This window comes from Falco biarmicus, chromosome 4 (assembly GCF_023638135.1).
Source record: "Falco biarmicus isolate bFalBia1 chromosome 4, bFalBia1.pri, whole genome shotgun sequence".
NCBI classification, from domain to species: Eukaryota; Metazoa; Chordata; class Aves; order Falconiformes; family Falconidae; genus Falco; species Falco biarmicus.
The window spans coordinates 23,556,067-23,572,728 of NC_079291.1; the positions used below are offsets into that span (position 1 = coordinate 23,556,067).

At 38.6% G+C, this 16,662-nt stretch overlaps 1 protein-coding gene across 2 annotated transcripts in view; it reads right to left on the bottom strand.

Annotated features, from left to right (window-relative positions):
- Positions 1 to 2,512: 2,512 nt before the first annotated feature.
- Positions 2,513 to 16,662, bottom strand: part of NFX1 (nuclear transcription factor, X-box binding 1) — a 75,286-nt gene continuing 61,136 nt past the window's right edge. The window contains exons 22-24 of one of the 2 annotated variants that reach the window (XM_056335421.1): positions 14,808 to 14,953; positions 7,913 to 8,014; positions 2,513 to 6,491 (exon numbers count right to left, since the gene is read on the bottom strand). In XM_056335421.1, the coding sequence (XP_056191396.1) occupies positions 6,416 to 6,491; positions 7,913 to 8,014; positions 14,808 to 14,953 (324 nt within the window). In that variant the 3' untranslated portion in view covers positions 2,513 to 6,415. The remainder of the gene's footprint in view (positions 6,492 to 7,912; positions 8,015 to 14,807; positions 14,954 to 16,662) is intronic. The other variant, XR_008821336.1, reaches the window with a different exon arrangement.

Below are 16,662 nucleotides of genomic sequence, written 5' to 3' on the forward strand. Positions count from 1 at the left end.
CGTCAGCTAAGATGTAGCACTCTTCAAATGCCTAATAAAGTTACAAGAAACAGGCTTTAAACAAAAATTAATGAGTTGTTTCATTGGTGGCATCAATCCAATACCTGTTTAATGACTGCGTACTTCAATAATTAAATTGCGTAAGCCTTTGATTGAAGCTGCTGAGCTGCCCTTCCTAAGCACCGACACATACTTAATCAGAAACTTTGGCACCTATTTAATTGATGCCAACATACTGAATTTAAACAGCAACCTAAATCAGTACTTACCCCAGGAGCTACTGCACTGACTGAACATTTTAATTAATGCTTCCTGAAACAGTGTTCATTAGTATCTGTTAAGAGGTATCTAACTTACTGGGTAAGCAGTAAATTCTGAAATCCCTTAAATTGCTTGTTAAAAAAAAAAGACAAGCTCTCTAGGTGCCCAGAATGGCCAGAAGGTTCCTTCCTAACTACAGGCTGGTACATCGTTTGACAAGCAACTATCCAACACTTCCCACTCCACTAGTTAGTTTTCATCACTGCCTTTTATTTTGTATAACTTAAGATTTATAAAAGATGCTCCATGCTCCCTATTAAAACATCTAAGCTTACCCTACATACACGATTTTGAAAGTGACAGCCCTTTGGTTCCTATCTACTATAAAAAAGTATTTTATTAACAGATTAGTTTTTCTTTGTAGCGATCATGATTTTTAGTTCAGTTTCTTACAGCTCCTTACAAACGAAGCCCTCTAGTCCTCGGACTAGAAAAAGTTTCCTACACTTAAGGAAGTAAACGTGGGTAGCAAGAAGACTGGACATTGGAATATGCACGCCTCAGATCCAGTCGAAAGCTGAACCGTTTACTGGGAGGCTGTTCCTGGACACGACTTCACAGGAGTAGAAGTTGTGAGGGGCAAGCAAAACAGATCTCCACACAACAGGCTCATTTTGCCCCTCCTTTCCTTTCACTAAAAAGAGCTCCAGAGCAGGCAACAGGAGGCCATACAACAACAGAGCCCAAACCAGTTTACAGAGGATTCCCTGAAACACCATAATGGTGCTGCGCACTGGTCTGCGCTCTTTCTGAAAAAGATTCTTTCAGTGGCAAAACCCATCTTCTGTTGTGAGACACACCTGTATTTTCCAAAGTGTAAAACTGGACACCTGCCTTAAAATACAGTGCTGGAAACAGTAGCTCATGGAGTGGCAGAGTAAGACACAACTCTAGCCCGTAGAAGGGCACCTCACCCATACCACAGCCCTACTCTTGAAGGAAACAAAGCCCGTTCAGCAACAGATTTCATCCACCGAACACACAGGCACACCCGCCTATCCTTTGGCTGGAAGCTGAAAGGATCCACACGTTGCTACCTGCAACAGGGTCCTGTTAACACCAAAGGATTCCCAGGATCCTTCTGGGACCTGGCTTTTCCCAAGACAGCAGCATCATGGTCTCCTTCCCTCTGCTCAAGAAGCTGCGCTATGTCCTCCAAAAATCCTGAGATGATAAAGTCTAAGAAACCTGGTCTAGAGCTCAGGAGTGTCCAAAACACAGCCTTTCTAAAGGACACCCCTTCAACATCTCTGCTATTCCAGTTCACGGTTAAAAACCAACTGTATAAAATAAAAGTATGCACATCGACCATCTTATGAATTCAGCATCTTAGTAAAGGATGAGAACAGCACTTGTTAAGTAGCAAGGCTTCTGCTGGGAATTTAGCATCTACACAGCCTAAAATACTCAAAAACCAACATTAATTGAACAGCAGCATCTAAGCGTTTTTATTATTTTAAACATAATAGGGGACTGTTGTGACTATGTCATGACTTGAATGACTGTTCCCAAACACGGACAAGGTAAGCGAACAGAAAGCAAAATTGTTTTGTCTCTTCTGCCGCCATTTGCACACACTGGTAACAGTGATGTTCGGTCACCTTCTAGTCAACGATGGCCTGAAATGAAGTGCAAGTATTTTTTTAGGGCAGAGATTTCCAATGAAGTACTGTTCTGCAATCCTTGTATAGCTGCAACATGCCACCTTCGTCCTCCAAAATATCCTGTACAGTCCAAACTTACTGGCAGTTGAGGCAGTAAGGCAAAAGGTTTTCAGCTGTCTTTCAAGAACTCCATCTCAGACCATTTACTGAATTTCTTTGAGCCATCTAGCACTCCACCTGGAACACCAGGTCAGGGCGCTGCCTTTCTCCGGCTGCTGTTCTTCAGTTCTGTGGCTTTTGCCGATGGAGACGCATTACTTGGCATTACAGAAGTTTCAGGAGGAAGTAGTTAAAGTAATTTCAATGATTTTCAGATTGTTTTCTTTTTGAGTCTCCCTGGCATCTACCAAACTGTGTTGGCAAAGTTTTCACCCCCACACGCCCCCAACACTGGTCATCCTGTATTTATTAAATCTAATGTCCACAAGGACCTTTTAGTAACATTAACCCTCCCCCCCCCCCCCCCCTTTCTTCAGAGTCACCATTACAACTGAACAGTGGGCAAACAAAAATGAAGGGACGATGAGTTAAAATCATACGTTTTATTGCCAAGTAGCATTTAGGCTGACATAGTAAAGGGTTTTTCAGGTAACCACTATGTACATTTTCAGATATTCTCATAATTATCTCTTCTGTACTGCTGAATCCCGAGAAGGCAGCAGATACTCCTTACTCTCCCTTTCCTGGGGAGTCCCTCTTTACTTGCTTCGTTCTCCTTACATCATTCATTTAAAATCTCTTCAAATCCAGGAAATCACATCTCATATTTCAAAACTTGAGGAAAAGGACTCCCCAAACTTCCGTTTAAATCTTTATTGTTTCTCTGTGGTATCTCAGTCTTCCAAATTTGGAATACCAAGACAAAGCTTGTAAACAATTCCAAAACACTGAACTTCCAACTGAGATTTATTTATAGAGAAAGTAATTTTATACCAGTAACTTGAAAAAAATCAAGTCAAATATAAAACTTTCACAAATAACTTAAGAATATGTCTTTTAGAACAATTTTACTTTGCTCATTTCATTATGCGGCCAATACTGTACAAAACTGCTACAGAAACAGTAGTATTGAAGTCTACTTAAGCATCTTACACAATTTTAGGTTAAACCCAAGCACTGAATATTCAGAGCACTTATGTTAAACAATATAGATAGGCAATAGCACAGCCCAAATGCGAAAGTATCTGCCTATTTTATACACAATTTTAAAAGCACTTCATGAAGTTGCATGAATTCCAACTGACATCACAATTTATTTCAAAAGATGCTTATTGCAGAGTACTTTTTTCAAATAAGTTTACAAGAAAATATTACTCTTCAGGCTGTGGAAAATGACTAGCATATCAAAGCTTAAGTCTTGGTTCCAGTGATGTCAACAGGACTTCTGTCACTGACTTCACTGATGCAAGGATTTCTTTTATCCACTCATTTTTCTGTTAGAAGGTGTAAAGGCCAGCTCAGATTTACAAAATAGCTATTTGAAAAATATTTCCATGAGGCACACGTGCAATATGAAGATGAGTTATCACGGATATCAAACCTACAGCCTTTAAGTACTATTCCATATGAAAGTCACAGATACACTGCAGCAAAAAGCAAACCAGAACATAGAAGACAGCACCACTGTTAAACTTTGCTGAGTTCCTTCTTAAGGCTATGTAACTGTTCTGGGAAGACAGACATAAATCCTTTCTTTTTGGTATTTACTTCCCCAGGTAAATGTATGGTATCATGTTTTTAACTGAGCTATTAGAATGCATTTCAAAATAACTTTTTCTGTACATGTGACTCGCTTCATAACTACAGATGCACCTTCAACAGCCACGATTTAGATGTGTAACATCTATAAAAATGTTTTAACATTCATGTAGTTGAGAGGTTTAGTGATGAGAATTACGACTTCTCAGTATGAACAGAATCAGTAATAATCATTAATCTCATCTTGAGAAGCTGAAGATTACTTGGGTTTTCTTATTAAAAGCCACGGCAGAACACTTGACAGCAGAAGTCCATCTCACCAAGGTTCACACTTTATGTTAAAGCCACAATCTGACAAAAACTCCAAAGAGCAGAACTAAATATAATGCTATAAAACCTTTAAGTTTTAAATTTCAAATCAGATGCGCAAAAGTGCAGTTTTAGCTATATTAATGTGAAACTGCGTGGAAAGTTAATAGGCTTCAGCTTTATTTATTAGAATAATCAACTAAAGATCAACTAAACATTACAGACAACCAGAGTGATTTAGTCTACCTATGGTATAGCAGCTGCATGTGCATCCAGCTTTATTCTCTCAGCTTGCTGGATGCATGTGCCAGCTTCTGCTGAGCCCCTGCCCCTGCAGTAGAACTACGAACGTTCTCCCTAACAGGTGCTATGAGCTTGAACCATACCGTGCTATATTAACATCCCTCTGAGGTTTGAAACCAGAATTAAGCCTTCGTCTGGCCACAGTGAGCTGATACCTGTCTGCGAGCACCGAGGAGGTACACTCCTCACAATGAAGGGACTGAAGAACTACATTCCTGGGAAGACGCCGAGAAACTTATTTCTTCAGCTGAACTTAGGAAAGCAGTACACACTGTAGAATCAAACATTAATTGGCTTAAGAAATTAAGGGCAATATAAGCTGTGTCAATTTATTTTTCATGTCCACAAAATATATAAAAAAGGTAAAACCAGTTTAAACCACTACCTGAAAATTAAAAGCCTGAACACTCTTGAGGGTTGAGAATCCTTCTGGTAGCTGTTTTACTTGAAGCATACGCATTTCAAATCCTTAGAAACATTTAAGAATGCATATTTTTTTAATGTGAAATAAGCTCCTACAAAAATCTGCAATAACAGCATGCATTTTAAATTTCAAAACATTATGGGGGACAGACGCTGTGAGTTTGCTGCTCATTCTATCATGTTCCACAAGCTGTTCAAGATCAATTACGTAGCCACAGAATGCTTCACCGTTAAGGCTCAGGGTCATGTGATAACTGTAAGCGAATCTAAGCATGAATAACTGCCTTCCGTTTTCTTGGCAACAAACCTCATGCTACACCATAATGAGCTGGCTGAAAAATAAATGAACACCAGATGACAAGTCTTTTGCTAGATCTGCTTCTTCACCATGCTAAGCCCCTGTTAGGAGCAGGCTCCGATGCTGCCTAGGGGACTCATCTATAGTGCTACATGCAGCCAGCCACAAGGAACACTAGAACAGTGCACCAGAGTTACTGAAGTTACCAGTGCAGAGAACCTCCTCGAGTGAGCAGGTATTACTCAAATTCAGAGCCGTGCCACCCCTTCTGATCAGACCTCCCAGAGATATAGTCACCCACCTTAACTCATTGTTTGTCTGGAAACAACTCACCCTCTATGAGACCACTTTGGTGTCCTTCACCGTTTAAACCATCATCCCATTTTCTTCATGGCGTTTCCCATAAAACAAAGATCTTCCATTGCCAAACAGTTTAGACAGATGGTCTTATAAATTTTACAAATTTTGTTCCAAATTCGTAACATACTTAAAGCAAACTTCACAGATTCACCTTAAGCTTGCATAGTACAGAAAAAGATAACCCCCCAATAAAACCATGCAAAAAAACCCCAGACCATCAAGCTAACATCTAAATACAAAGTAAACCAAATAGAACACCAAAATAATATATAAAGTCTGATTTTGTTCAAGGTCTGGTATTATTTTTTTTTTTGGGGGGGGCGTGGTAGTGGTTATTTTGGGGGTGGGTGTTTGGGATTTTTAGTTTCGGGGTTTTATTTGTTTTATGTTTGGTTTGGTTTTTTCAAATCAAATTTGAGAGAAAGCAAAGTCAGTCTTAATTCTCTACCTTCCCCAAATCCTGTTTTTTCATAGACCAAAGGAAGTCTCTGCTCAAAGTGGGCATATAGTGTGTATATTTATATTCAGACTAAATATTATATTTCCTTCCATGCAGAAGAGAAACTCAAATTCCCAAATTCACCACTTTAACACAAAAGTGAATTAATAAAATATGAAAACACTTTAATATAATCCCTAGTATTTTTTAACACAGATTATTTCTGGTCCATTTTAACTTGTGTGAGATATGTCAAAATAAATCTTGGAGATTTACTGTTGTTCTTACTACCCCCAAAAATATATTTTTGTTCTCTTACTCTGAAGGCATCAATGGAATCTACATCATTCTAACAGCACATTAGATAGAGAATTGCACCAAACCCAGGTCTGAAAAGTTACACTATTGTTAGGTATTATGCAGTTATGTAAACTGTAAAAATGTGTAACTTTTTAAAGTACCACAATCAATGTAACTTTAGATGTTAAATCATGAATATACCGAACAACTGATCATTTAACAGATAACCAAAAAGCGCCTCACACAATAACTTAGTATCTTGACCTCTAAGCTTCTGTATTAAATTTCATTTCAATCACTTCAGTCCTGGACATCAAAGTAATCAATTACCGGCTCTTCTTTTAATGGTTTGGATAAACCACTGTTTCCACTATTCCTGAAATTATAAGAATATTAGATGTTACTTACTGGCATGAAAAACAAGATACAAAGTAAACAGAAATAAAAACTCCCATAATGTCTCAGTGTGCATATACACATTGCACTAGTGAATTACATGCATTTCCAAATTATGTTTTAATGGAAATATCTTCTGCTCCAGAAAGCGTTTGTTAACTGATTTTTGGGAAAAAAACCCCCAATTTTATTAAATCAACATACATCAGTGTGTAGCTGAATTGATATAATTTTTTTGGGGGTTTTACCAGAAAATACCGTTTACTGGTATTACAAAAACTATACTGTTCTGAAGACTAAATGTTCAACATGCCTTTTAAAAAAAGCAAAAGAAATACTGTTGAAGTGAGCTGATGATCAAATCTGCTTGCTTTTAAAAGCAAGAGTAACAAAAATATATGGTAATACCAAATCTAAACACTGTAAAGATTTTTTTCATAAGACAAAATGAGAATTTGTAGAATTAAGCACATCTAAAAGATATTTCATGCCTAGTAATTAAAAATAAATGGCTAAAGCCGCACCCCCCGCCCCTTTTTTTTATTATTTTGGCCACATAACACCTGTTCATTAGGGTCACTGAAGACAGGAATCCAAATGAATTAAGTGGAAACAAAGAGTAACAGCCTTCTTCAAATTCACATTGAGTTACACTGTAAGCAGTCATTTTAGACATGTGTTTCGCTCTAGATGCTTAGTTCTGAAACAGTTTAAATCAGAACAGCCTACTTTGTATTCCAGCAGGACCTTAAACACCCCATAGCTACCCCAGTAGTTACTGCTAAATTAAGCTATCCCTTCCTGCAAATGGTACTTCACAGAACATGATTTGAAATGCTAATTTGCAAATAACTTGAGGAAAAAAGTTCTGAAAGGTAAACCTGAACAAAGAATAAGCCATCCATTAAAGAATAATCGTACCTATGAGACTACTACAGGTAGCTGAAGCTGGAGGCCATACAAAGTACAGACTATTCACCAAGAAGCCTTATGTATCCCCAACTTCAGTAGGCTTCACTATCTGAGAAAAATGGTAGTTCACCTTTTGGCCAACTGTGTAGTCATATCTACACAAGAAAAATACATTTGCTACCTGTCCAAATAAATAATTCTATGCCAGTAAGACGCTGTTCTTTTACACCAAAGAGTTAAACTTTATTAAAAAATAAAACCTCTGTAATATTTGTTATGTAACTACTCCTACACCCCATAACCAATCCTACATTTTCTTAGCACTTTGTTTCAGGTTTACTTCCGTGGAAAGAAAATCTTAGTGCAGGCTGTAAGCTCCAAAGCTGTGTGTGGGGAAAGAAAGAAACAGGGTGTGTAAAGCTGAAGCTCAGGAACACGCTCAACTCGGCACGAAACTGAAGAATAATGTTTTAAAAACAAATTCCTTACTTATCTGTTTGTTTGTAATGAGGAATAGGAGGCGGAGGCCTGCTCTGCATTTCTTTATCTAGCACAGAAGTTAAGGTATTGCTTGGACAAAATGATTTCCCTCTAGAGAAATAAAAGAAAGATTATTTAATTCAATAGGAAATTATATTCATTAAGAAGCCAGGGCAAAAAAGTTGCATTTTTAAGTAGCAGATCTGGTGTCAGAGTTTATACTTGTATACTTAAATCATCTATTCAAATACTTAATTTTCCAATCATGAAGACCAATAGTGTGCAAAGTCCATCTTCATTACCAAGAACAAGATATCCAGTATCCTATATGTCTCTTGATCACTGTCTACAGAAGATGCAGAAGCAGCTTACAAGACGTGTCACTGTCCCGACCCCCTCCTTTCTGCATGTGAAGTGCACAGCTCCTTTCTACTACAAAGTACACAACGTGATCAACTGTTGGAAAAACCAAAAATGCAATACTTGCATTCTAGGGCAACATATATCTGTTCTTCTACAGAACAGACAGAAGACTGGAAGCAGCAACTTAACAGTTTAACCCAGCATCACGTAAACACAATTCACTGCATCTTCACCATGTGTTATCTAACGTTTTGAAATCCTGTTCTTCAACTCTGTCAGTAAGTCATGTTAAACCTGTTTATCACTGCACTCAAAGCAGCCCTGCTAAGCAGCGCTCTGCCAGGAATAATACAGCAACACTGCCTCTTCCTTGTCAGCTAGCCCAGGTGAACAAGATCAGGAAAAAAAAACATGCATTAGGGAAAAAAAGAACAAAACACAATCAGCTGTTCCTGCCCTCCACACTAGCTGCTATTATATGGCCACAACCACACAGTGAAGCACCCTACTTGTGCTTGTCCCACCTGCAATACAAGGGGCCACCCTGTGGCTGTGGCGCAGGACAATGTTTCCTCCAGTATAGGAGGGCAGTGTACTTTGTTAGCTATATTTATATGCTTTAGGCATATATTGGCTGTGAAGTTCAGTGCGGCAGTCCATGCCCCAAGGCTGCACTGGCTGGAGAAAGAGGAAGGATATTAAAAAAATACCCAGAAAAAAAACCTAGAAAGATTGTTCCAAAAAGGCATCTACTTTAAAAATTCCAAATAATTACCAAACACACTGTATCTCTAATAGGCTGTGGAAAAGTCTTAAAAATTTCCTATAAATTCATGAACCACTTAGAAGAGTAAGCTTGCTTTATTTCAGCTTCTAGTCACCACTACGATTCAACTGCAAGACTAAAAAACCTTCCACAATTAGCCTCTTTTCCATTCAGAGTTTCTTTTTCATCTTTTCTTGGGGGAAATAAGCTGAATAAATTAAAATTCTTAAACCTTGACAAGGTCAGTTTCCAACCCTTCTTGTACCTTCCTCTAAACACATGCTGCTAACATTTGAAGACCGAACTACTTCTGGTACACTAAACTGGATTGTTTTCCTATTTCTACCTGAATGGTTTATATTGGACAGCAGGAAAAAATTGTTCACCGAAAGGGTTGTCAAGCATTGGAACAGACTACCCAGGGAAGTGGCCAAGTCACCATCCTTGGAAGTGTTTAAAAGATGTGTAGACAAGGCACTTAGGGATGTGATTTAGCGGTGGAATTGGTAGTGTTAGGTCAGTCGCTGGACTCCTAACATGATCTTAAGGTCTTTCCCCAACCTAAGTGATTCTATGATTCTGTGTCAATCGCTAAATAATGTTTCCTCCTTGTTTATTTTATTAATGAATTTTAAAAATAAACTCCTTCCAGAGCAGTCCTCTACACCACAAGATTCTCTGCATTTACTAATTAAATTCCTACTTTCAAGCTCGTCTTGTTCCTTTCAAAATTACATTTCAAATAGCAATAAATTCTGCAAAAAAATTGCTTGTACATGTGTTGAGTTCCATGCTTTGTCACATAGGTGTTAATTAATTTTTTCCCATCTCCCTTCAGAGCTCTAAGCAGTTGAAATCTCACATCAGTACACAAATACTAGCTCTGCTTCAGAGCTTAAAAAAAATTAATTGTCTTATTCCCAACATATTTGTCTTACTTCTATCATGTCTTGTTTCCATCAGTTCTGAAAATAGAATGCCCAATTCCTGTGATACTGTAGCAAGACAGATAAACTCCACAACATTCTCAAGGTAAGTCAGAAGTCCGCTAAACTATGGCAGGCTGGTCCCTGACCCCATTTCAGTATTGTTTTAAACCGAGTACTGACAGTCTTTTCAAATGAACTGCAAAACCCTGCAAACACAGGTCATCAGTTCAAAGTGTCCTCACCTCCCCTGCACCGAAAATGTTCACTATTTGGAAAAAAAACCCCACAACCCCACTTGCCACTGACCATAATTTTTTCAGGATTATATTATGTTCACATGTCCATTCCAACAGCAAGTATACTAGTGTCCCATCAGTTGAGAACAACTAACTTTCCCTTCTTGTACTAAATGGGTAAAAACTCCTCCTCTCCTTTAGCTCCAAGCCTGGCACAAAAAGCCAAATGCTCCCATATCATCTCAGTTACCTCTCAACTGTAGAGTTCTACCTGAAAAGACTAAAAGAGGACAAAAGTAGATGGGAGAATATTTTGTTGTCTTCTTCCATTGTTAAAAATGGTGGGGTGCAAATACATGGAAACCCAACTGACTGGAAGTAAATAGGCAAAAAAAAAAAAAAGTAGAAAGGCCTTCATCAAGTAAAGTGAAGTATCTCACTTTATTCAAAAAAATGTCAGGCTAAATCCTGCTTGTAAGCTCTACTCTTAAGTTAAATGCTCCCAGGATGTAGAGGGTTAATCTATCAAGCCTTTAAAAATAAGAAGGGATCAAAGCCTTGTGGACAGTTAAGAGAAAATTCCCTTTGGTTACATCAAGGCCTAGTCCTGTGCTTTTACAAGATTTAGTGTCCCTCCAAGAAGACCCTCACAACCCAAACCCAGAAGAGAGATACAGCAGACTATCCAGCCATGAAACCACAGATGCTTTAGAGACAAAAGTCTAAGAACTCCCACTCAAGCAAAATGTACACCACTTCCTGGGTGCCTTGGCGACACACGGGACAACACTAGATTGACTCCAATCTCCCCAGAAATTCTCTGAATATTTCTAATCATTGGTTTAAAAAAAAAACCAAAACAAACCACCACCAAAAAAACCAAAACCCCAAAAGAAATGAAACAGCCGATCATATTCAGCTCATCTGAAAGAAAATCAAACAACTGAATTCAACTAAATAGACGTAAAATGGAAAAAACTCCTTGACTAATTCATTGCCCGAAAGAAGGAAGTAAGCAGATCCTCCCTTCCTGCTAACGTAAATCACTGTTATCTATCATCGGTTGTAACAGAACTGTGGAGATGGAATCAAAGGACTCCACAAGTACTTTGGACACGTTGATAGGAAAGTTGCCATTCTGTTAATGTATTCTCAAAGTAAGGAAAAAAACCAACTGCCTAGCCCAAGCAACAGAAATATGACAATTTTTCAGCAGCACTCCAGGGAAAAGTGAGGAGAACATAACTACCTACCTGCTGACTATAAAGCACTGGTGGTGACATCAGGATAGCCCACTGTATACAACTGACCTGTGGAATCAGGACTCAAATTTTTCTTCTTCAAGACTGGAAATTCAATTTTCCTCCCTCCAGGATGTATCAACATTGATCCATTTTGGTATGAGCTACCACAAAATTCTTTGCCCGCTAACCTATCCAGAACTGCCTCCATGTAGCTTTGCAATAATGATCCATCAGCTTCCAAACAGAGCAGTTTTTGTGAGAAGTGCCTCCAAAAGCTGATACAGTTTGGGTGGAATAATGAAGCAAGTGGCTGTCAGTCACCTGATGGTTTAGATTTCACATTTTCTATGTCATAAGCTGTCGAGAGGCAACACACACTATTCTGAGGGCAAACAATGTCATGATTGAAGGAAAAATTGAAAGAGACATAGCTGTTTTCCGGAGCAGTACTGCTGCTAAAACCATTTTGGCTGGTGACCTGTAGCATTATTTATGCTTAAATTGCTCAAAAAGCCTCAGAGGTTACAGGTGTTGAGATGCAGTCATTGGAAAAGGCCTTTGTGATTGCAAAGGGGGCGGGGAGAGAAGTTAGCTTTTTCCTTGAGGCAGAGGAGAAAATTCCTAGAGTGAAGAGCAGAATGAAAGTCCTTAAAGTAATAAAATACCTTCAGGAAGTCATCAGAACTTCTGTCACATTGGAAGTGAAGTTATTCCAGACACCAGAAAGGCTGCAGAGACAGTTAACTTATCAAGTGAAATAAACTTGTACCTGGAGATAAAGCACTGAAATGTGCCCAGAAAAACTTAAAGAAGCCAAAGAATAATTCTGTTTCCTCACAACATAAATTTCCTTGCAACTCTGCCACTGGGATGTACAAGTTTTGTCTTCTGTGATGCAACTGCCATGACCCAATAAGGGTGTTCCGTGTAGTTACAGGGGGTTTAATTTCTTTATGTCTTTGTTCCTGCTGGTCTTGCATAGCCTGCAGCTGGGTTACCACTTGTGAAATGTTTCCACACTGACCTCACTGAAAGGAAACAAAATCCTGGGTGAAGAACAGAGAACACTTCAAGTGTGGCAGGATGTGGCTTTCTCAGTGAGAACAATGTGCAGGGACCTCATCACCTTCCTGAAAAGTCCTCTTTGTCATGAGGGGAGACTGACCCTATTGTTTTTCCTGCAAAGTACAGGAAAAAGGATGGGTCTTACAGGGATGACTGTTCTCAAAAACACTTTCAGGATGTCTCAAGTTCATACAAGCTGCTTAAACAGCAGTCACTATATAACAAGCAGATACCCCTTAACAAGCTCTGGCATCCAGAGTTATTTGTAGGAGGAAGAAATTCTTATGAGTAAAAGACTTCAGGAAAACACTGACAGGTACAGTGAAGCACATGCTTCAACTTGGAGGAGAAAGCCCTCCCCTTCTCACCACACAGTCTGGACATAACCTTTGAGTCTGGATCAGAAGGAAGCTGGTATCGCAACTGCTCAAAAGATAGCAACTGCAAAGACGACCAACAGGGAATCACAGATAAGGGCACTTGCAAGGATTCACTCAGGGTCTTCAAACAACACCAGAACTGTAATTCAGATCAACCTTGACAGTCAGTACTGGCAACACTCTCTACGTGGCCAGACATCGGCAGTGCTGTACATGCAGCAAGTGTGACCAGCTCTTACTGATGTGGTGGAATGATGATGGGCACAGGGACTGAGGGCAAAGCAGATATGTGGTGTTTGCTCCTAGATATCTGGAAAAGGAAGAAGTCTGGTTGGAGAAAGCTTTCTTAGCTCCAAGGAGACTTTCTCACTCCTCTGACCTACCTCTATGGCAATGTTACCATTTCAATGACAATGGGGAGCGTGAAGAGGAAGAACAGCCTCTTTGCCTGGCATCATTCTGAATTATCTAGACTCAGATGAAACAAAATGAATCAAACCATGGAATTTCCGGTGACTACTAGCCCGTGGACTTGAAGAGCTGTTGTGAAATACTCAAAAATAGCATCCTGCAACTTGAGCTATCCCTTTTCTGAGGCTTAAATGTTTTTTATGTCTTGAAGAAGTGGCAAATAAAAAGACAATAAAAAGAAGCTTTGGATGAATCCACTGAAATAAGAAACATTGCTACGCAGCTGAAGAGTATCCTTAGTAGACTATTCAGTGTCTGTAAGAGTGAAAAAGTTGAAATGGCAACATATTCATTCTGCATGGTACGCCATTCCCCAAACACCACAAGGGAAGGAGCAAGTATGCAATCTCTTCTCAGACAACAGAGGAACGCCTCCCATTCTCAAGTTGTAGGATACGTCTTTGTTTTTAAAGCTTAGTCACCTGTCCTGCTCCTTGCTCGCACACTTTTCATTAATTTCTCATTCCCCTATCAATTTCTTTTTCTTAAATAAGCTTTTTCAAATATGATCTCTTTTCTTTCCTTTTCTAGAAACAAAAAGAGTATCTTTAATTGTTTCATGAAAACAGAAAGGGGTATCAAAGCAGTGTTCCAACTTGCCTGGAAAAAAATTCCAGATTGTGGCTAAGCTACCAACCCATGACCAGGCTCAGGAGCAGCCCATGGCACCACAGCACAGATGGTGACAGGGGTTTTTATAACTACAGTCAATATCTACAGTTAAAAACAACTTGTTGTCAAAGAACTATAATTTGACAATGCTAAATTAAATATACTGCTCAGTGAGCAGCAGAATCAAGGAAGCCTTGATATCAGGTTTGGGAAACCTTCCCTTACTATGTCTCCAGTGCAATCACCTTGCTTTTCCCCCAGTGACATTCCCTTCATTTCCTTCTCTAATGTGAGCTGCCTTATATGGGTCTTCCCCAAATATTTCCAATCTTGCTTAGAAATCTCTTCAATTTGCAGTAATTCCAGCTCCCTCTTTATCCACTAAAGAGGGAGTATAATCTATGACAGGTTCAAATAGGTGGGAGAACAAGTTCCAATACCAATTTTTTTCAAAAGAAGGTACAAATTAGTTACGACTTCTCAGCCCAGCAATTAGTTTTCATAAAATTTTATGACACTATCTTTGATACCTCTCAAATTTAGCTGATGACAAAAAAGACAAAAAGTTACTGCTAAGATGAATGGAAAAAAGCCTTGCAAAATCTTTTCTTAGCTTTTTTATTTCTAATTGGGATTTCTTCTCTGAAGGTTTACTCAAATAGTGGAAATAGAAGTCTATGAAATTATCAATTTAAAAACTACTTTAGAAAAAATTTCTACTGAAAGTTACTGCATGTTTCAAATCACATTGTAAATAAACTCATTTGAGTAAGTGATAAAAAAATCCAGTTATTTAAACTACAGTTAACAGATCTGAAAACAGTAATGAGTTACATACTTCACTGCAGTGATAACAACATTACGCTTTGGTTCGTTGTCATAGCTCACACTTTCAATGCCATAAACCTGAGCTAATTCATGGATGATTCTGCGGTGATCTCTGTTCATTGGTGGGTAACAATGGCTCTTCTTTGTATGCTTGCCCTGAATTCAAGAGAAAAAGTTAAAAAAAAAAGAAAGAAAAAAGGTAAAGTTTTCCTTCGAGGGGGATAACAGGGAAAGAAGAAAAAAAAAGTGCTTCTACCTCTAAAATTTTGCTGCTATGAAAAATTAGAATCATAGATTGCTAATACCTCAGCATTAACAGGAAAGTCATCTTAAATGTCCATTTATTTCCCCAAAATTAAGATGTATTGTCTATGGTTTCCATCACCTCAAAGTAAACACACACATATATCTTTTAAGTTTAAAATACAAATCCTGAATATATTCATTCTACTCACATCCCAAAGAAACACTATAAAATTATTTTCTTCTGATTTTTTTTCCGGAAATGATCCATCAGATCTGATTTTATTTTTCAGGCTGGCTTTCCAATGCATATACTGTAGATAACTACAAGGATGTCTGATTTGCTTCTACCAAAGAAGCTGTTTATCTGCAAATCTACCATGTAATGGCATTAATAGACTTTTTATTAAGTAAAAACAAAACTGTAGTTATAATTTCAGTTAAAGACTGGTAATGCTTGATTTGACACTGGCTACTATATAAATAGTAAAAGAACAAACAAAAAAGCAGGGCCCTGTAAGTGCTGTTGTAATGGGCTGGGTGACTTTGTAACAGCAAATGCAGATGAGGATGAGACACTCCGTGCTTTAGTCTGCCTCAGGCACTCAAACTCCTTCAGTTTTTGCCTTCGTTGTCACCAAAGTCTTCTAGGTCTTTGCGTCTACAGACAGGGTCCAAGGGGAAAACCCCCCACCAGTAGTAGAATGAGTTTGAGTCAGGGTTTTCTACAGAAACCCCAACCTATACAAGTTCCTGGGACTGCAGGCAGTGTATTTAAGAGTGCTGAGAGACCAGGATGATGTCCCACTCTCTGTCATCTCTGAAAGACTGTAGAGAATGGTATAGGAACCCAATAACTAGAGAAAGGTAATTGCTGCAACTATGTTTGAAACAAAAATAAAAACCAAAAAAAGCCCCAATCCACCCAAGAACTACATATAGGCTGATCAGCTACACTTCAAAGCCCAGGGAAAAAAATCAATCCTTTCAGAAGCCATTTTTAGGTACATGAAGTAGAAGGCCACTAGGAGTAGTCGATGTGGATTTACAGAAGGTCAGTCACCTAAATAAATGTGAAGACCACCACAAAGAGGTACATTACAGCTACCTGTAATTAGGGGGTTAATGTCTGTCTCCTCTTAGATTGTAAAATAGCTCAGTTAAATAGTAACTGGATCAAAAACTGTGATCATTCATTTCCATAAGTCTTCAGGGTAATCACATGCTGTCAGGATGTAATCTTTATTTGGTAATAAACAACAATAAGCCTCCCACCTATGACAACACTACCAGCACACAAAACTCCACAAATTCTGTACCTATTTATGATGACTAGTAATGCTTGCTCTAAAAAAAGCGGTGCTAGTTCAGTGCTCAGAAAAACATCAGAATTTCTGTCTGTATGCAGAGCTAGGTGATATAAATGTTTCCGGTCTTGTCTGCTTACATATATCAACGATGACAACTCTGCTATGCTAGATGAGTATGTAGCGATGAGTCTAGGGGAACAGATGTTCATGAGGTAAACAAAGTCATATACTGACACAGCTGAAGCACATCAATGTTATAACTTGTAAGTATCAAACCCCTTTTTGTTACCCATTTATTCAGTTAAGCTGAAG